Genomic DNA, 21,733 nt, shown 5'->3' on the forward strand with positions numbered 1-21,733 from the left:
TGGAGGAGAGAAGGGGACCCCAAGGATCTGGCTGCTGTGGCAAAAGCAACGGTGCAGGGACAGGAGCCCATGGGCAACATGCTAGCCCTTCGGGAGCCACCCACAGCCCATGCACTGCCAGTTGGACAGCCCTGGGTTAGAGACCACTGGCCAAATTTTTCAGTCTGAGAGAAACATCAGTTCTAAAATGCCCAGGACTCACAGTCAATACAGCCCTTTGCACTGAAAGGGCAGCTGAAAGCACCTGGAAGCTCCCTCCTACAGATTCCACCAACGTGTATGTAATTGAGCACAGGGCTCAGGGAGTGCAGAGCTAAAAAGACAGGTTCCTAATGCCCCTCCTCGCAACCCCTGGAAGGGAAGGGAAAGGCAAGGAATACAGTAACAGAACCACCAGAGCTACTCTCCCTCCCCTGCAAATGCAGCAGGTGGCCGAACAGGGGAGCTGTTTGAGGAGCTTGTGGAGAGCAAATATTCTGCGTCCTCCAGACTCGGACCATAGCAGTTTCTGGGGCTGCATGGCAAGCAGTGGGAGGCAGCTGGTGAACAGATGCCCCTTATTACCTCCTATAGTGATCCACACTTCAGTTTAGAAATCACAGTCTATGGTTCCAATCTAAAATCAGATACTCATTTTCATCTTAATACAGTTGGCTCTCAGAGAACCTAAAGGTCCTCATGTTGCAAACCACTACTCTAAAGCCCATTCATGTCTCATACAATATGGCTATTATGTTGCTTTATCAAAATTCTCCTGAAACATACATTTAAGAAAACACATTTACAGAAGACAAGCAGCTATTTTCTTAGAGAACCAAAGGAAAATTCACAAGGAACATACATCTAATTTCAGTGGAATTTAAATGAAACAGACTGTAATCAGATTATTCATAATAAAGAGTCCTTTATGTAATGAAGCATTTCAGAAAGCAGTAAGGCACTGGTTTACGAGTAGCTGAGTTATATAATGTTTGGGACAATTAAATGTATACATATTCATATCTATATATATTTATGCATATAATATTCTGCACCCTAAATTGATGTAAAAAGCCCTTTTAAAGGAAGTGATCAAATGATAAAGAACAAAATAATTAGTGCAGTTAAAATGATATTCTATGTTAGCACATGATGTAGTTATTCTTCCACAGCCCTCACAGCTAAGATCTCCTAGCAGAATCTGTTTAAGACTGCAATATTTTTCAGTTACAGTGCTATATACATGAAGAGCTCAGCTGTGCAGTTCCTTCTGAAGCAAACTCCCTTCTTGCATTGATTTCACAAGCTAAACCCTGCTCATTTTCCTGTACTGTGCCAGTGAGATGATAATGACTACCTGCATAATTAAAGGGAACAGAATTTGACCCAAGGGGATTTATTATTTTTTGTATTATTTGTTTGGCAATACTACTCAAGCATCAATCAGGAATGAGCTGTCCTTGGACTTAGCCCTGAATTTTTACTTGAATGTCAAAATCAGGCCCTCAGGTCTGACAGTCCTTGCAGTTCCCTGTGTATTGCATTCACCAATTTATTTTATTTCTACTATACTGCATACCTTGTCAGGCTCTTAAAACTTGGTATAGATTATATTTACATACACACACATATATTACATATCAAAATTAATTTCTTGATCCTAAATCAAATTCCCAAATGGATATTACCATAGAAACAAACAAAGAAGAAAGAAAATAACAATCCAAGTCACTTTGTCTAAAATGTGACAAATCAAGGCAGAAATCCTGCTATGACAGCTGCTCTACAATGGCTGGAATCATGCTTTTAAATACTTTTATTTCATAAAGAAATGTACAGCTTTGCTATGCAGCTTTAATTTTCCACAGATCAATAACAATTAAATTATATTTTCCAGAAGTGTCAAAATGCTGCCTGATATTGTCCTTAAACCAATCTCTAACATGCTACATACGTGTATTTAAAAGAATACACTGACAATCATAGCAGTATATTCAAAACATTTGTACTTTCTATGTTACATCTGAAGGAAATGAGAAAAAATATCATTTTCCTTTCCTTTTTCAGCACAATCACTTTCTCATTTGACAGCACTTTGGTCCTGATCCAGCAAAGTGCTTACGCATGTGCTTAATTTGACTTCAGTGGGACTACACAGATGCTTAAACATGTAGTTAAGTGCTTTTCTGGCTCAGGATGTTGCACATGGCTAATTTCACTGTTTTGACGAGAATTAATTTTCAGTTCCTGGCTCATTCAAGGACATGATGATAGCTCATGGGCATGGTCTTCCACAAGCTCAAGAGAAAACTGAGTAACAACCAAAACTGAAAAACTAAAATTGAAACTAAAGAGGCAACAGAGAAGGGGCATGGGGAGAAGACAGATGACTGCAACTGCATACAGTGATGTTTTCAGAACAATCCACTGTTCACTGCTGAATGTCAAAGAAAAATCTTTGATTTCAGATGCCGATGGCAAAAAGGTCAAAAGGTTAACGTAACATATTTCATCATCAGAGTTCCGTATTCAGCCCTCCCCCAGCTTAAATGTAAAATACATGCGCAGTCAATCTCGCATGAAACCTAAGAACACACAAAGTCTGCTCACAGTCATAATTGGCAGTCCTGTAATTATTCAAGCCTGGTGTGTTGCGATTGGCTACCTGAAAACCTTTAATTTTGGAAAGATTTCCGCCTTCTGCGGAGACCTCCACACACACCCAGGAGACATAGTCAGTGACCTGGCCAGTCACTGACCCCTCCCCACCTGCAGCGAAAAAATTTCAGGTGTTGTATCCGAATTTTTGTCGACTCGTCTGTTCTCACCAAGAGCTCACGAACATCTTTAAACCGAAGTTGCCTGTACGCTTTGCTGAAAATCTGCACCAAGCATTTTATGATCTGTGCAACGAAAAAGCATCTGTAAGCTGAACTGAACTTCTCTTTTCTCACTGTGTAACCATGACTTCCTTCCTAGGCCGCAACTCTTCTGTGGTGTAAGTAACAATAAATCTTCAACCAAAACGCATTTAAACTCCCTGACTCCTCTCGCTTTTCCACCTGTATGACCACCGTATCGTACCCGCATCCAGCCGGTCGTGCCGACCCAGGCTCGCAGGTCAAGGGTGCACCGGTCCTCAGACGCGACACTGAAAAAGGATCCTTATAAATATAAGCAGAAATACTGTGCAATATTTTTGGCTCTTCTAAAGAAGTTACTTAAAAGATGCCCTACTGAAAACTTGATTGCAATCAATTAACAAAAATAAGTTGACAATGTCTCTAATACCTGAAGCTCCCTGCTGAGTTGCAAGCTGGACTGTTCATTAACATTCATTCACTACAGCCATCTCTGCAACTTTAATACTCAAGAGTGCTGCTAGCCGCTGCTACTAACCCTTAGGGGGGGTGTTAGTAGCTGCTAACAGCATCCTAGCTTCTCTGCAGCCTAAATGGAGAGATTCATTTTACCTTCACATCACAATTCAGTGTTAGAAGCCAGTTCTGGAAAGGTGCCATCTCATATTTTAGCCATTTCAGCAAAAAAAATCTGTCACAGTACTACTGGCTACTAAATCCACAATGCTAGCACCTACTTGTCCTTCATGCTCAAGAAGCTGCTGCTGCTGTAAAGCAATTGTTAAACAATACAAACAAATTAACAGTGAGGTTGGATAAGCAAACATCTCTTACTGCTGAAGTCAATCATAGCAATTCCTAGTTACAGCATGAGTAAGATACCCTAATTCAGTTTCACAAAGCTGTTCTTGAATTGCAACTAATGACAGAAGCTAACACCACTGACTAGTCTTTCCCAAATTATTTCCCCAGTGCTGCACATCATTTAATGTCTAGAAAATATATGGGAATCCTGAAGATTTTGGATCATCAGTGAAGACTGGCAGTTCACTGAAGACAGAGGGTCAGGTCTACCTTGTAGTCCCTGTAACTCTGAGGACATACCTCAAAGCATTATTTGGACTAGGATTTCTTTTAAGAATACAAAGTATCAGAAAGGAGTGAACAGTTCCTTTGGGAATACACAGTTCCTTAGAATAAAACTGATACTTTGAGGTCATGGACCTAGAGCCTCTTCCTCTGAACTTGACCTCAGAACTACGGTTGGTAGCTTGATGAGAGTGGTGAGACAGAGGTAGGTAGCATGGCATACCTCTCCTTGATGAAATTGCCAGATATCTGCCCAGAACAGCTCCAGTGAGGTCTGAAACTAAGCAAGTGATGTCCCCAGATGTGGCTTTCTAAAATATATGGAGAAAATATCCAACTACACAAACAGCTTTAAAAATACGAAAAGGTAGAGTAATAATTAGCATATATAACTGTAGCTGGCTACTTCATTTTAAGAAATATTTTAATTTATTACATAGTGTGTTGAATAATTTCAAACTTTTGCAGAGCAAAACAAAATAGTACCAAAACCTAAGAATAGATTAGGAGGCATAATTCAAACCTGATTTGGGGAACTGCGTTGGATTTAACTTAATTTTGGGGGGGAGGGGGTTGTGAGTTTTTTTTTGCTGTTCTTGAGAAAAATGCTTCTTTTAATCACTGCATTTCAACACCCATTGCTGATGCATAAAAGAAGAAGCTGAACATTTTTTACAATAGGCTAAGAGCACAATTCACTTCCAGTGGCATTAAGTCAATCAATAGATATAATTCATTTGCTACATTTTAAAGACACATTTGCAAACTCCTTGTCCTTTTTTCTCCCGAATTCTTTCCCCAGTGTTGCACATTATTTAGTGTTTTGGAACAGGCCATCTTAAAGCTTCAGGGTGCAGTACTGCAAATCTTCGCTCTCTTAAGATACAGTACAAAGGCCAAATCTTCTACAAACAGTCACTGACAGCAATAAGTACGACACTTCAGCTGTCTGGAAACATTTGCCAAATGAAGGACAGTCACCAGCTAAAAATTTCAACCTGGTAGGGGGCAGCATATCACACATGAAGTAACTAGACTACAAGAGAATGGTGCAGCAACAATATAAGGATGCTACAAGTGAAAGCTTAAGGCAGGGCACAAAGAAAAATAAGAGTACTATTTGTGGCTGTCCCCTCCAGTCATTAGACTATGGGACAGAGAAAGCAAGGAAAGTTCCTGCAAAGCCACACTTGTGTGGAATCTAAAAGTAGCCAGAAATTAAAACACGGGGCCCAATACTACAGGGTGCTGAGCCTGAAGACAGTGGAGTCCTTAGCACTCAGTCGGCATGTCTACATGTTCATTAATGCACTTTAGGTAATGTGCATTAAATCTAAACCTCCAGGTACTTTTACACATGTTCTGGGGGTGGAGAGGAGGGAGGTCAGCACTTTAATTAGAGTGGCTCCAAGAACCACTCTGATTAAAGTCCCACCACGTCTCCTGTATCAGAATCCCTGTACCTAAAAATGGCGGCAGAGGTGCTTGAACTAAAGCTCATCAAACGAGGTTTAGTTCAAGCACTCCCGATGCCATTTTGAAGCACAGGGACACTGATACATGAGACGCAAGAGGCTGCTGGAGCACAGCATATGCCATGCTCCAGCAAACTCGATTGATCAAGTTTGTTCCGACATGCTGGAGTTCCAGCACGTCAGAGGAGCCTCAACACTCACGTATAGTCCCCAATTGTGAAGTACAAGAAAAATGCGTATTAACCTATGTTAATTCTCATTAGTGAAAGAGCACGTATTTTTGTGACTCTTCAATGCACATAAAAAAATAGGCTAATGCGAATTAAAGCGCATGTGTAGACACACCCAGTCCCTTGTAGAAGGAATTCAGAATCTTATGGGACTGGGTCTAAAATTCACTTTAGCATTTTAGTTACTAGCTATGAACCAACAGCCCAGAGGAATTTTCCTTCTATCAACTTCTCTGTGAAATCCTATGAAATATGAACTTTCATTTTTACCCAAGAGAACTTCTACAATCTTTTCTTTAATGCTTGATAAAGGGTGTTTGTGCCTGAAAGCTTACAATTAAATACATTTTTTTGCAAAAATCTGGTTGGTCTAATAAAATATATCATCTCTACTATAGCACCAATGGGCACAAACATCCAGTAAGAAAAAAAGATTTCCCCCTCCGACAACTAATAGTGATTGTAAGTCTCCTATAATTTAAAATACCATTGCACATTGTCACTTACATGAATAACAAAGCCCAATGCCATAACAAAGAAGCTGAATAATGACATCTTTTACAGGTGCAAAGTCAGTCAAAATGTTATATGCTGTCCAGTCTTGTTCTCTCTGAAGTTAATGGTGGTTCTTCCATGGGAAGACAGTTGAAGTCACTGGTACATGAGACCACAAATTTTCATTTCCACTATAATATTAGTGGAACAAATACCATAAAAGGAGACGACAGTTCTCCTACAGCTGCTAAGTATTAGTAGCTGGCCTACACTGGCAATTTTGCCAACTGTCTGTATGTTGCTCAGTTTAAAAAAGGAAAGCCCATGATTCTTTTTAACTACCAATCCTTTAGTTCAGAGATGCATTCTGGAATGAGCCTGCCCTCCCCACAAAGGTTCTATGTTAAGGCCCAAAGGGGGACCATAGGGCTACATCTTCTCTTTCTACCCCTTTAATAAAATGTGATTTTTTTCTCTCTCAATTTGCTTTCTCTTTTTCCAACTGAGGCAAGAGAAAATGTTCCTTCCTAACAGCTGATGGGGGCAAAGTAAAATCAGCAGTGACATGGTCACTATCCTATATTAGAAGTTTGTTAGCTCTCACTCAATGGGTGCATCTACACATACCATTAAGGCTACATGATAAACTGCTCCTAGGTGCAGGGTCTGCACATGCACCTGGGACTGCTGCAGTTTGATCTGCGGTGAAGCAGCCCCCAGCTGGCAAAGGGTCGGGGGGGGGGGGGGGGGCGTGTCAGACCCAATCTCCAGTGTCAGGTGGCAGACGGCCTGGCTGGGGCACAAAGATGCTCAAGTGTGGGACTAAGCAGCAGGCAGCCCCCACACTTTAGTACCCTCATGCCCCAGTTAGACCCTGTCACTGTCTACATGTGCACTTCAGCTCATGTAATTACCGCGCCATAGGATAGTACTGTCCCCAACAGTACTATCCTATGAGAGAATTAATTAAATTACTGCACCCTAATACCAGCACATGTGTAGACAGTGATGCTTTATTGTGAAACTAGTCAACTCCACAGTAAAGTACATGTGTAGATGCACCCAATGATTAGTTTTTCTTCAGAGGAAACTCCTTTTTACCTCTAACAACTACAATGACCAGAAACGAACACTAGAGAGGCTCTCTGAGGAGATACTAGAAGAACCAAAAGAATTTGACAAGGAATTACCATGCTCCAGCATTCGACCCTGAAAAGCATGACTTCACAGAATAACCCAATACCAGTACACAATGGGTTGCTCTGTGGTAGAATACACCAGGCATGAGGTCTTGCAAACATACTTGTCCAAAGCCTTTTTCAAGTCTTGGAACCAAGGTGGAACAGCAGTTTCTGTATTTGAAAAGGTCTAGTTATGTTTAATGAAATGTAGGAATAATTACTTGATTAATATGATATGTACTATTATCCTCTGAGATACTAAATCTATCACCCAGTGACTACTTAAGGGGGAAGAGTGATAGAAAGTCCTATATGCATATTTCCTGCTCTGTTTGTTATAGCTGTCTGTTGTCTCTCCTCTTATACTTTCTTATGATCAATTTGATTCAATGGTCTGTAATATATGTATATAGCACCCAGCACAGTGGGGCCCCTAAGCACTACTAGAACAGAAATAAATCATCATGTGACAAAGGGATCAGGCTCCGACTTTTCTGCACCCATTAGAAATCTCCAGGTTTCTACTGGTGTTACCAGTTACGTGTGAAACCACTAATGCCCAAGCTTCTTGTTTTATTCTGAAGTTCTAATAAAATGGATATTGCAGAAGTAATGACTTATGATATATCAATTCAGTCCTGTTAAGGTTGGCATCACACAATAATCCTTTCATCTGGGTCTTTTTAGAGCAAGCCTCTTTCTTTCTTCCAGGCTATTTTGAGCTTACTAAAAAGCATGAGCGAGTGACACATGCAGTTTGACAGAATGGGTTCATACCTTCATCAGTAAAGCCCAATAAATTAAGGCAATTATTTGATATGGAAATATGCTACCAAGAGAAAAATATCTGCATACACTGTATAGCAGCCTACCCATTTTCAAATTCTTTCAAGTTTTCAGACACTGAAATTCATTTTAGGAATGCAAATCTCAAAACATGCTAGCAGCCAAATATTCTATAGAGCATGCTTTTATTTCAGACACTCAAAAATGTACATCAGTGTTTCTCAGTAAATTAAGTTAAGAGAGAGATTTTACAGGAAGCCTTACAAATGGTGCCCACTGATGTAAAAGACAGCTTGGTAAGATGTGTCACTACAGAGCTATATTTCAATCTATTAATCTTCACTAGAAACCAGAAAGAAATTTTCTAATGATTAGCTCTATTAGACTGTTTCCCTAAGGAAAGTGATGAAAATGTCACTGCTTGAATCATTTAAGTGTGCTGTAGAGGAAACAGCCCCGCATTAGCACTCACAGAGGTTGAACTAGAAAATCTAAAATTCCCCCTTGGTCCAATTTTTATAGTTCTGTTATTCTGTAAGCCTGCTTCTGACACTAATTTTATATTAGCATATGTTCATTAGATTCCTCTCAATTACTCAAATGCAACTCTATCTTTTCCTGTATCAAAATCTTAACAGCAAAAGATCAAGGTTCAAATACATCCTTCATAGAAAGCTACAGACTTCCATAGCTACCATAACAATAATAAAACAGCATTTGTATCCCAGGCTTTCAAAACACTTTACAAATACCCCCAATGAAATATAAATTATATCACCCACTTTATAGGTAGGGACATTGAGCACAGAGAGTCTAATCTCAGAGTGAAGAAGAAAACGCTAATGGGAGAAGAACTACATTTTCACAGACGTTATTAGCAAAGCTCTCACTGCCTTCAGTGAAATCATGATTGACCTTGGATCAGCCACATGGATGCAGTTTGAATTAGAACAGCGCAATTCCCAGGAAAGCTGTAATGCCAATCACAATGGTCCACCTTCCTCCCTGTCCCCCCTTACTTATAGTCACTTATTCCCAATTCTGTGGAATCATGTATAACATGCTCATTTGTAAAATAAAACAATATTTTGTGAGTGTCAGGAGCTGTTTGGTGTGAACTTCACTTCTGATACAGAGCTAACCATCAAATGTTGCCAATCACAGTTCCTAAAACAACAATCCACTCTGCCAACTCTGTCCTTGCTGCCTCCTCCACATCGTATAAACATGCAACACAGCTGCAGGTTCAAGGCAAAACTACCCTGCTGTAGAAGTTGGTAGAGAACCAGCTTTATCCCAGGGTCTCCAAATCCTGTACTCATTGCACTGCATAATGGTGCTGTACAAGAGTACCTATAAAACATATACAGCATGCTTTGTCTGCATGCTGTTTAAGCATGATAACCAATGGTTTCCTCCTGAAAATAAGTCAGTGGTGGCTCCCAGGATTTGTGATTTGCTGAGAATGGGAGCACCAGAAAAAGCCTGGGACTATGGAAAAGGGGAAAGAAAACTTGTTGAAAAATCTACTCAAGCAGAAGCTTCCCCATTCTACACACTTGAGAGACTGTTGTAATTACAGGGTTAAAAAACATAGAGTCTCATCCGTACTAGCCGTGATGTGGCTGTCAGCTTTACTGGTATCTTCCACTGGCCAACTGGGATGTCAGCAATCATAATATCGACAAAAGCATCATACTGCCACTTTTCTGATATTTGTATCTTGCTTAAACTTGAGTCTGAAACCAAGGGAGTCATTAATTTAGGCATCCTACTGAAAGTGCAGAACACACATCAGCATTATAAAGAGATGAAGGACAGAATACATGGCATGTCGGTTGCAGATACAGACATAAAAGTAAACTCTTTCCTCTCCCTGTTCTCTCTCCCACTCTCTCAAAAGAGGAGGCTCGCTCATCAGCCTCCACTTTCATTTCCCCAATTTGTTCTTTAATAATATTCAGCTAAAATCTAATATCAGAGCAATTACAATTGCCAGTGAAAGACGCAAGTAAAACGCTGGAAGATACACTGTTCAACAATTAAACTAGTGGAAACCCATTCAGCCATTCATCAGCGATGAAAATGGCAGAAAACAAAGCTGTTAGCCGCTTGTTAGTAAAACAAACTATTGTTAGAGGCTTCCAGGTGCTGAAGAGTTTATTATGGACAGTTGGGACTGTTTTCATCACAAAAGTAGGAGTTTATAGGTGACGGTGAAAAACCTAAAACAGATTAGATTACATGAATAGATAAATATGGATGGATGGCGGGGAACCAAATGGAGAGATTGTCCCCATGAATTTCCTTTGCCCATTTGTATCAGTGGAAGACTGTTCTACAGAGAAAGGTCCGTACCACAGGGATACAGAAGAGCCTCCAGGCTTCTCTGTACAAGGAACAGAGAGGTGACGCAGCCAGTTCTGGCAGAAAATGCTATCCCCTGTGTTGGGCACCATCCAGCTACTCACAATGCATCTTCAGTGACATCTGTACCAGACTGAAGGAATCTGCTTAGTGCACCCAGCCTAAGTACAGACAGTCAAAAAGCCTGAGGCTGAATCGATTCAGTCTTCACAGGATAGTCTAAGCTGCTTAGATTAAGCCAATAAGCAAGTGAACGGCCATTCATTTTTGATTGTGAAAATGCAGCCAAATGCCTGCAGTAGCCCAGGCCAGAAGCTGGGGGGGTGCTAGAGCACACTTCCCTGCTTACCTGGGGTAGACAGCCTGGGCCACAGCTAGCCCACCCACCCTGCAAGAAGGAGGATGGAGTTGCAAAGCATCCTGGGATGCTGGAGGATTGTGAGTTAACTTGAATCTGGAGGGGATCTGGCACAAAAGTTCAATAAACAGATTTAACCTAAATCAGGTAAGTCTGATACTACATCCATCCCAGTTTATCTTAAACCAGTTTCACCCATTTTGAAAGTGGTTTATGTGAACTGAACTTCTGGTGTTACAAATGTGAACTGGTCACTTATACTAGTTTGTGTGTAATTTCTGTCCTTAGCCTGTGTTGAAATCTGGGATTGCTCATCTAATTCGCCATCTTCTTTAATGTATGTTTCTCAAGCCATAGAGAACGAGGTTAACGATGGAGGCAGTAGAATGGCTTTATGTATTTGAAGTGGGCAAGCTACTTTGTGGGTGACCCCTCCCCCAAAAATATGGTTGTTGGAAAGTTAGTAAATGCAAACTGACACACCTCTGTTCAATATATATTTACATCTGCCATTGCTACTTCATCTGAAGAAGAGACCACATTACTGAGGGGGGAGGGGTTGAGAAGGAACATTTCAATAGGAAATAATGAAAAGAACAGTTACTGTCAAAATACTTGTACTAAAAATGTGACCATCTTGTGCCTCTGACCATGAGTACACACATACTGTGTGTATGGTCTGCTGTTTTTCCATTTCTATGACTCTGCACTCACATCAGGACAGAAAAGCAAACTGCAAAGAATGATTTCTTGTATCCAAGTCGGATTCTTGTACATGTCACACCACTACCTGCCCCTACGAAGAGATCAGCATGGTGGTGTTGTAGACATGCATGTAGCTGGAACCGCACTGAATTGTGTTTGCTGACATTTGCTTTGCTGTTTTTGACACTGCATTCATGTTAAAAAAGTACACTGCAATTATTAGCAAACCCTTATAGGATTTCAGTGGGACTTCAGACGCGCAAAGAGTGATAGCCTAATTCCTTAATATACCTTAAAAAAGGTTGGATTTAGACTCAAAACTTTACAAACTTTTCTTTTTCCCATAACCATTTCTCTGGCTAAATCTCTTGTCTGTATATTCTCAACCCATCATTCCGTTCTCATTCATCCTACAGCTGTGACTATGGATGGGCTATCAAAGGTCTAATGATCTCCCCTGCTGATTGAAACACTCTCATAACAACAACCCATGAAGGATGGAGGGACAGAATTGGGTCACATGAGGGCCTTTCTTTCTCAACTGGTCAACCAGTTGTGCTGAATGCCAGTCTTTACTAAGTCCATTTTCAGACAAGGTCAAAGGCAATATTTTTGTTGTTGCCTATGAGCCCCTTAAAATTGGGCACAGCGCTGCAGCTGAGATTATTCCCCTGCATCGGACAACATAGTGTCTGTCTGCCACTCCCATTTATTAAAGCTGCAAAGACTCGTCCTTTGACCCTTGCTGTTTTTCTTCAGTCCAGCTGCTAAAAACATACAGCACCTGCTCCTATTAAAGTAAGCAGCAAAACTACCTTTCACTTTAGCAGGCTATAGTTTCTTGTACTACCCAGGCAGACTATGTTTTTCAGGTGCCTATCTCCTTAGACCAACACAGCTACAACCTACACCCCTTTCACATAGGACATTCTCACACAATCTGCTTATTCCTTTTACACATTTATTCTCACATTGGTCATAATTCAAATGCAATTTGTTTTCTTCTGCAGATCACTGGCAAATTAATTCAAACTTACTGCTTTAGATACTTTTATATACAACAGGCTAGGTTAGGATCTCAACTATACAATGTACAACACTGTATTCATATGCTCTTAAGAGTTTGCTGAAGTTACTCCTGGTTTTTAACCAACAGAAGTAAGATCTGAATAGAGGTTCCTAAACATGTTTGATAATCTTGACATTGTACCATTTGGTACATCAGTAGGGGTGCCCAGTTGAATAGGCTTATTCTTTTCTTAGACATGATAAGCTGATTGAGTCTAACCAGAATTAATCTAAATGCATCTCAATTTGAGCCCAAGAATGCCTCCCTCAATGCCAGAAGGTACCTAGAGAGTATTATTCTAACAGTTCATGGTCAAATAGTTACTACTAAGCACTAATTTAACATGAGGTTACAACAACCTCTGGACAGTGGATATATTTTTCCTTGTATTCATTCTTCAAGCTTGCATGTTCAGAGAGCTTGACAGCATGCAAGAAAATCTTGCTCAAAAATACGAATTGCACAGAGCAGCCCATGAAAAATGTGAAAAACCATGCCAAAAGCATGCTATATGACATCAGCAGCAAACCGCTCTTTGCACGGAAGATGTCCTAGAAATCCGATCGCTGATACCAAGTCACTTGCGTTAGACAGGTAAAGAGAAAAGCCAGAAAAGTAAGGCACAACTGACCCTGCACACACCACGAAATCGAGATACATCTGGATGCACATCCGTGTCTGTACACATGTGACCTATGGGTTTTTTTTCCCCTGTTCTGTTTTACTTCAGTTCCCTGGAAGTCTGGCAGGCTCCTGACCTGCACCAGGCAGGCTGGGCTTTCTCCAAACTGCAAAGCCTCCCAGCCAAGCCTCTCTGAACCTGCAGCCACGTGTATACACACGCCCACTGCACTGCACTGCACAGTCAGGCTGTTAATGTTTAGACTCATTCAGAAAAAAGAAAAAGAAAGAAAGAAAAAAGAACCACCCACGTGTTTCTTCCGGGGCCGGGTTCATAGGAACAAACACTCCCGGCTCCTAGTGACTTGGCGATCATTAAAGATTAATCCAAAGCCCAGGCTTTATGACGGAGAAACCTCTAAACCGCGGGGAAACCCAAAGAGCTCGGGGGAACAACTCAGTTTTTCTTACGCCCGCCAGGGCAAGGGACAAGCTGCCCCCGCGCCACCTCCGGGCACCCGCGGGCGCGGGGAGAAGGCCGAGGCGACCCCGCCGCTCCTGCGGGACGACAGCCCGGGCGCGCTCCCCGCCCACGTCCCGCCGGGCTCGGCCGGCCGCGCTGGCCCCGGGGCGCGCCGCACAAAGCGGAGCCGCCGCCTGCCCCGCACGTGGCGGCCCCCGCCCGGCCGGGACGAGGGGCTGCCGCTGCGATGCGGGGCCCCGCCGAGCCCGCCCCGGGGGAGGCCGCCGCCGCCGCCGCCCCCTGGAGCCGCGGCCCCGCGCGAACCTGGCGGCAGCAGCCGGCGGCCCCGCAGCACAAAGCCGGTGCGGGGCGCGCAGACAATGGGCGCCGGCCGCTCCCCGCCCCGCCTCGCCGCACTCACCAGCACGACGGCGAAGCGCTCCTCCAGCTCCCCCGGCTCCGGCATCGGCAGCTTGAGCGGCATGTTGTGCGCCCTGAAGTCGGTCTGCTGCGAGTCCACGCTGCCCGCGTTGCCCATGGCGCCGGCCGCGGGCAGCTCCCGCTCGCTCGCGCAGTCTGCGAGGAAGCACCAGCGCCGCGCTCCGCCGCTGCTGCCGCCCGGCCCGGCCCGGCCCAGCCCTCCCCTCGCCCGCAGCCCGGCAGCCGAGGGGGCGGGCGGCGCCGAGCGACGTCTCTCTTTAGCACGGGCCGGGGAAAGGCTCCGCGTGCACCTTCGCGCTCCGGTCTGCCCGCGGCTCCGCTCCCGCCGCGCGCGGGCACATGGCTGCGGCTCGCACACGCTGCACGCACCGCCCCGCGGGCGCCACAAAGCTCCGGCGAGCGGCGTCTGCAGCCCAGCGCACGCCCCGACACAAAGCCCCTTCTGCTCCGCCGCCCACCCAGCCTCGGCCCGCCCCCCGGCCCGCGGAGCGCTGGGAGCTGTAGTCCCGCGCGCTGCCCCGGCGGGACGGAGCGGGCTCGCCCTGCCTGCCCCGGGCCTCGCCTTTCCCGCCTGCGGACGGGCAGGGGCACGGGGAGAGGCAGAAAGGCCGGGATGTGATTGACTCGTGGTCTTATTCCCGCGTCTGGGAAGCTACCACAGCTAGAGGCCCCGCGGTTTCCGTATGAATGAAAGCCCCGCGGCTCGCTCCCATCCTGGGGAGCGAGGGGAGATCCTAAGGGGGAGGCAGCACCTTCCCTGGACTCCTGGCGGCCTCAGGCGCACTTGTAGTATCGTCCCCCGCTTTGCCCCAGATAAGGATAATAATCATCAGACAGCAGGAAAAAAATCACCGTTTTCAGGCCCCCTTTCTGAAGGCTGCCTGGTTCGTCCAGGCCTGGGTCCGGCTCGGGGTAGAGGGCAAACCCCAACCCTGAGCACCTGGCTGGAAATGGCAGGAATGGCCCCCCCTTTTCTGGATGCCGAGTCAGGCCAGGCCGTTCTTGGCCTGCTCCCTGGTACCACCTCTGTTCTGGGGTCCAGTTGGCAACTACACTGGTGCCCCCACTGGGCTCGCTGGGCGGGGGAGGGGGGAAGGTGTGTGGACACCCAGCAGGACTAAAAATAAGACCTGTCAAAGAGCTTGCAAGTCAAGGACCATCCTACCCAGAGGGGAGAGGGGTGCCACCAGGTCACACGACCCAAAGAATCACCAATGATGCAAACAACTCAACTAACCTAGAGTTGTTACAGCATCTAGGGTGCCCCAACAGTTGTAGCAGCCTCAGGATGGACTCGACTTGACTTTCTGGATGACCCTGTCTTTATGAGACAGGGTCTTATTTGGGGCTAGCAGTTTCCATGATTGAACCTGCCTGGATGAAGGGCTTTTTTGCTGTTGAAGTAATGAGTAAAAAATGAGAGGAGCTGGGGGACAGGGAGGGAGCTCACCTTTCTCATTCAACAAAGAGATTGTGATCTTTCTTTTGTCCACACATCTGTAACGAGGGTACCATGATAGGGTCATACCTGAACCTAAAGGGACATAACTAAGGTTCCATATTCAGCCTTGCTCTAGTTTTACATTTTTTGAGCCCTAACATGATCTTCTGATATCAAACCTTAAATGTTTGCCATTGTTTCATGTTGAAAATGTTATCGTCTCAGGTCCAGGACAAAATAAGGATGTGTAATAAGGATGTGATGAAACAGCATCACAACTTGCTGGAATTTCACTGTGTTCTCAAATAGCTATGCTAGGGCTTAGCAAATGTTTGGCCAGTTGCACATTTTAAGAAAAAAACATATAGAAATATTTATGTTCTAAAGCAGCCTCTGTCAAGATGGTTCAAAATGTAGGTTGACATAGAAATCAGTGGAGTAAAAACAGGATCTCATCAAACGAAGAACTGCATTATGAAATCAGTACCAGTCAGTGGTAGAATCCTTGTCTACCACACAGGAGACCTGTGTTCAATTCCCAGACACTTATACAATTACAGCCATGGAGGCACCAAACAGCTGGACTCAGTCTGGTCTTTGGATTCTGGCTCAGTGCCCTAAAGGGAGAGTGGAAGGTCCGGGCAGCCTCCACTTCTCAAAAAAAAATCCTGTCCAGGCATATGCATTGAAGGTTTGGGTAGCTCTCATGCATACACCATGATCCAGGAGTATCAACTGTTGCCACCCTTCAGTGGAGACCTGTACAATACGTCAGAACAGCAAAGGAAGTAGGGACAGGACCTCAATGCAGGCTTGTGGATTGGAGGTCTAGAATTATACTTTAGATTTTTACCTATTCATTTCAGAAAATTATTTTTGCACTCCAGAAATAAAAAAAAAAGGCTGAAGAAGGCTTTCTCAGATATCTCTTTGTGTAGCATACTTCTCTGGATAGCTCTGTTGAAGTCCACAGAACTATGAAAATTCATACCAAGTGAAGAACTAAGGTGTTAACTTGGAGTTAGGATTTTTTTCTCATCTTCCCACAAATTGTCATGAGCTTCTATATTGCTGTCAAAGTGGAAGATAATACTTTGAATAAATGAGACTGGAATTGGGTCTTCCTTTATGTCCTGAGAAGCATCTAGATCGCTCTACTTTTTACACCATGCTGATGACAATGTTACTTAACTGACTCTCTACTGGTGCTTAATAAATAATAAACGTATAATAATAACCAATGTCAATCTTGTCCTCAAATATATTTTCAGTAAAAAATAAGCTTTTACAAGACTGGAATCTAGTTGGAATATTCTTGTGACATGAAGGAAAATTATAAAAGCAATATTAAATACTTTAGGTAGACATTTCAGTATTGCCTCAGAACCCGAAAATTAATTGACTGAGTAAATCAAATGTTAAATTTCCAGTCTCTATTAAATGTCCAGAAGGACAAAAGTGTACACTATGCATAAGCAACATAGACAATGAAAAATTACCTGCATACGTTAAAAGTCTCTGTTTACTTGGTTTCATGCCAGTTTAATTATGTATAATTGAACTCATATATATATGTGAGTTATACATATCCCGGGAACACAGTGAAAATATATACAAAATAAATTGTAGTTTACTGCTGTCTACTTATCCTTGCTAGTCCTTCTCACCTAAGCAAGAATTTCCTTATGGCACTACTGTATTTGCATCCGTTTGCAATGTTATTTTTCATTCCCTTAAATAAGGAACACATAGGAACATATACCCAAAAAAGTGAAGATTATGCACAATTATTCCAGTTATGCAGTATTTTAATCTGTTTGCTTCAGGGATAGTCAATGTACTTCTGTTAAGAGAATTTAGCTAGGTAATTTGCATTAGGTTGTTTAAACAATTACTGTCTCTTGCAGTTTCTTTCCTTCCACATATATGCACATTATGCATGACCCCCTATTTTAACCCCAAAAATTAAGTATATACAGTAAACTAATGGAATTTATGTCTATGTGTCAAAGAGAAAATAGGCCTGTGAGTGTTTATCTTTAGTGCGTGACAATGCTGCAGTAAAAGCACAATTTATAGTTTCTGACATGAAGTAATAATTTTGTTTACACAATATTGTCTGTGGTTTGTTTTTTTAAATCAGTACAAAGCCTTTCTGAAAGATGTGCCTTTTTCTTCTTACTTTGAAATCACTTCTCTCTGGACCATTGCATTCAGATTTATTGCAATTATTGTTTGAACTTGTGTAGAGGTGGCCATAAAACTAGGAATGGTGTTACCTAAGCAAAACAATAATTAATATAGAGCAGTGCATTGTCTCTGGAATCATAACAATTAATCTTTTCTCAAAAGCAAACAAACCAAATTTGCATCATTGTTCCGCTCGAGTTTTACTGTCTCTATCTTTTACCATTTTGCATGCCCCTAATGAACTCTCTCTAGTCCTGTGAAGTTGAGAACGTATGGTAATCAAACAGATACCTCTAAATGTTGACATCTGCCCATCTGGAGAATTCAGAGAAGCTCATTTAACTGCCATTAGGCACCTTGACCAGACCTGGTTAGAGTACTATTATACTTTAGCTTTTTTATATGCGATGTTTCAGTAAACACAACTAGATGGACATGGACTTTGTGTCTTCATTTCTGGTCCTTTACAAACAAGCAAGAATTTCCATTACTTATGTGTAAATTTATACTACTGGTATATTTACATCCATTTGAGAATTCTTTTTTTTTTCTCAAGAAAGGGGCATAAATGCCTGTAAAGAAACACAATTTATGATATAAAATAGCTTATCATCTACTTTAACACCTAACTACTTTTTTGTGCCCGTAATGCCAACCTTAATTCCTCTGTTCTATATTAACATTTGATTATTTCTTCCACAATACATTACTCTCTATGTGTCTTTAACATGGCTTATTTGTTCCCTTCATAATGAAGACAACACAGCATAAAACTATCATCACTGCTGTTGCTGTTATAATGTTTATTGCACTTTCCATTATTATTAAGGTGTACTGCTTTAACACTTCATGCTGTAGCTATAATCCTGCTGGGTCTTGCACACCTTCCTGCTGAAGGGGCTGATTGTGCTGTAAGATTCAAAATTATGACTAAAATTGCATACATAATTAAAAGAACTTAGGGACTGACTAAGAAGATTCATAATTTCCTGGCAACTAGTGTAGGAAATTCAGCAAATGCCATGAATTATGTGACACAGTGCTCATTAGTGCTGTTACCTGGCAGTTTGTGCTAGTGATTGTAAAGTCCAACTCATGTCTTCAAACAGCCTTATCGGTAATTCTTTAAAAATAGGGTACAATTCTTAATAGGAGTAGTACGCTTAGCACTGAAGATGAGCCAGCTAAATACCTGTAATAGGATGAAGCAGTATGTTTGGCTTTGCATCCAAAGAGACTGTAACTAGCCATGGAAATTAACTTAGAAGTTGAAGTAACGTATTATTTCAGCTAGGAATAATTTATTATTTACCAAATTTGGGACAATTATTTTGTTAGAGGCAGAATTTGAAAAAACAACATGGCTTTTGCATTAAAATCTAGCAAAATAAAACATGTATTTCTTTTCATATTTTTTAACCACCATTATTGTTTAAATGTTCATTAAACTGTTGAATGAAAAGTAATGATATCTGGCAGAAACAGTATTTGACCAAAAAGGCCAAACTCTTATGCTATTTTACATGTCATGCAGTTCCTTTGAGTCTGATATGGTTACTTGCAGTGTCAGTGGAGACTTTGGGTCAATGTCATGAATTTATTCTGTGCTTAGTTCTACCCCATGCTAGAGTTGTAGTGCTGAAATAAAGAACAGAGCTCTATCAGAGGTGGTATTCTTCAGCAGCCTGCTCCAAAGGACGCTGAAATCAAGGGGAAATTAAAATTCCATAGAACTCCATAAAGAGGATAAAATTCCTTCAGTGTCTTTAATAAATTGGGCCTGAAAAGCCCAAGGCTGTGTGTAGGAGTTAATAACAATGTTGTTGTCAATAATTAAGCAAATTGTAATTTGCATTTATATGGCTCCTTGTGTCCAAGACTCTCAGAGTTATTTAAAACATTAATTGGTTAATTAAACTTCACAACATTCCTTTAAAATCAATAGGCATTTGTATCTTCACTTTCTAACTAGGCTGAGAGAGCCGAAAGTCTTCTAATGTTGAATTCCTCAGTGTATAGGTGCCAACTTTAGACACATAGGGCATGTCTACACATGCTAATTTTAGGCACATTAATGGTGCATGTCTACATGTGGGCACCCTTAATGTGCCTTAAAATGGCAATTTTAAACTATTCACACCTAAGTTTGATACCTGCAAAAGCAGGTATCAAATTTAGACACCAATAGCTAAAACATGTTAACTCACATGTAGATGCATTAAGGCGCATTAACACTGTGTATGAACTGACTTGGGATTAACTTTAGTCCCATGTCAGTCCAGGCACACAGCATTAATGTGCTTTATTAAATTTACCGTATTTTTCGGACCATAAGACGCACTTTTTCCCCCCCAAAAGTAGGGGGAAAACGAGGGTGCGTCTTATGGTCCGAAGGCGTGGTACCCCAGAACATTTGTTTGCGGTCCCATGCGCCCGCTTACTGTCCGCTGTCTGCTGCCGTTCCCATGCTGTGGATTGCTGTGAGTGTGGGGGAAGTCCCGCCTCCTGGAGTCTCAATGTCAGTCAGTCAGTCAGGTCACATGATCGGCACAGCGCACGCCTCCCCTGCGTGTGTGTGTGTGACACTGACAGACTGACAGGATTAGAACGTTGAGACAGGAGGCAGCTAGGTACGGTACCAGGTAACGTCCCGGCCGGGACTATGTGATGCAGCACAGTGCCCTGACAGGCAGGCAAGGAGCCCGTCATGGCAGGAGAGACACACATAGTCTCTCCTGCCATGCAAAGCCTTGCCTGTCAGGTTGGTTGGTGCCCTTCAATAGTAATACCAAGCAGTATGAGTCAAATTACAGTACTGATGTGTGTGGTAATATGTCTCTCATAACAACTGACAGTTCTTTCACTACTCTATTTTCCTCAGAAAAACACCATTTCTCTAACGGTTTTCCTGCTCTAAAAACTGGGTGCGTCTTATGGTCAGGTGCGTCTTATGGTCCGAAAAATACGGTATGTGCACCTAAATGCACATGTAGACATGCCTGTTACCAAGAGGATTTTTTTTGCCAGAGACCCCAAGCATTGACATAGCAACTCATCCAATTTAGTATCAAGTATAACCCCTAGACAATATTACAGGTTTTCTCCCCTTTATATGACTTGGCAAGTGGCTTCTTAGGCATTTCAGCAGTGACCATCGAAGGTACCAGGCCTCGGGTTCTCCGCTGGGTTTGCAGGATGTAAGTTTTTGGCTTCCCTGCTGTTTGAGCAAGGATGTAACAGCTTGGTCTGACCTCCAGAATCACAACATGCTACACGCAGCTTTTCCTTTGTTTGTTCATTACTCATATAATTTTTCTCATCCCAAGTTGTCCAATGCCCTGGCATTGTGCCAAGCATTCCTTATATGGAAACTTATTTCTTGCTCGCCTAGCATGCCAATCACAGCATTTGTATGTCCCAATGCCATAGAAGGTGCTCTGTTCAATTTTGTTGCTTAGCTCCAGGGAGGCACGGACTATGCTAAAAAATCTTTGCATAACTCAGTTTGCCTGCTATACTCCCTTGCTCAATGCCTCAAAATACAGTGGCATCACACACACATTGGTTGACCAATTGCATGTGACTCATGGCATGTGGGTAGCTGCTGCATCTGAGACATGGATCTTCTCATAAGCAGGCTACCATGCCCTGTGTGAACTTGCCTTATGGAGATTTCCAGAGAGGAGCCTTCAACTCTTTCTCCCTCATTCTAACTTCAAACCTGGCCAAGAGCTTTCATGTATAGCAAATGAGCACACATTGTATGAGCAATACCAGGACTCCCAGAGCTAAGACCACCACAAGGGGGTGTAAGGCCACATTAAGGATGTAGGTTGCAGTAGGCAACCAATGCAATAAAGTTTTCCCACTGTCCCAGGGCACTCAGGTGCCCTGCGCCTGAGAGCAGAAAAACAACTCGGGGGAGACCCCTGGTGGCAAGATGGGGGAGGCTCTGCTGCCAGTTGCCTGGGCAGCCGAAGTA

General features: G+C 42.8%; 1 protein-coding gene across 6 annotated transcripts in view; it reads right to left on the reverse strand.

The window, feature by feature from the left end:
* Nucleotides 1-14,575, reverse strand: part of FMNL2 (formin like 2) — a 284,119-nt gene extending 269,544 nt beyond the window's left edge. For 3 of the 6 annotated variants that reach the window (XR_016442094.1, XR_016442093.1, XM_090045714.1), the window contains exon 1: nt 14,101-14,575. Coding sequence is in view for 4 of the 6 variants with exons in the window: in XM_090045714.1 (XP_089901840.1) it covers nt 14,101-14,217 (117 nt within the window). In the remaining 2 variants the exon portion in view is untranslated. The remainder of the gene's footprint in view (nt 1-14,100) is intronic. The other 3 variants (XM_090045712.1, XM_090045715.1, XM_090045713.1) reach the window with 1 other exon arrangement.
* Between the last annotated feature and the right edge of the window lie 7,158 nt (nt 14,576-21,733).

This window comes from Crocodylus siamensis, chromosome 4 (genome assembly GCF_052110815.1).
Source record: "Crocodylus siamensis isolate JL-2025a chromosome 4, ASM5211081v1, whole genome shotgun sequence".
In the NCBI taxonomy this organism is placed as follows: domain Eukaryota; kingdom Metazoa; phylum Chordata; order Crocodylia; family Crocodylidae; genus Crocodylus; species Crocodylus siamensis.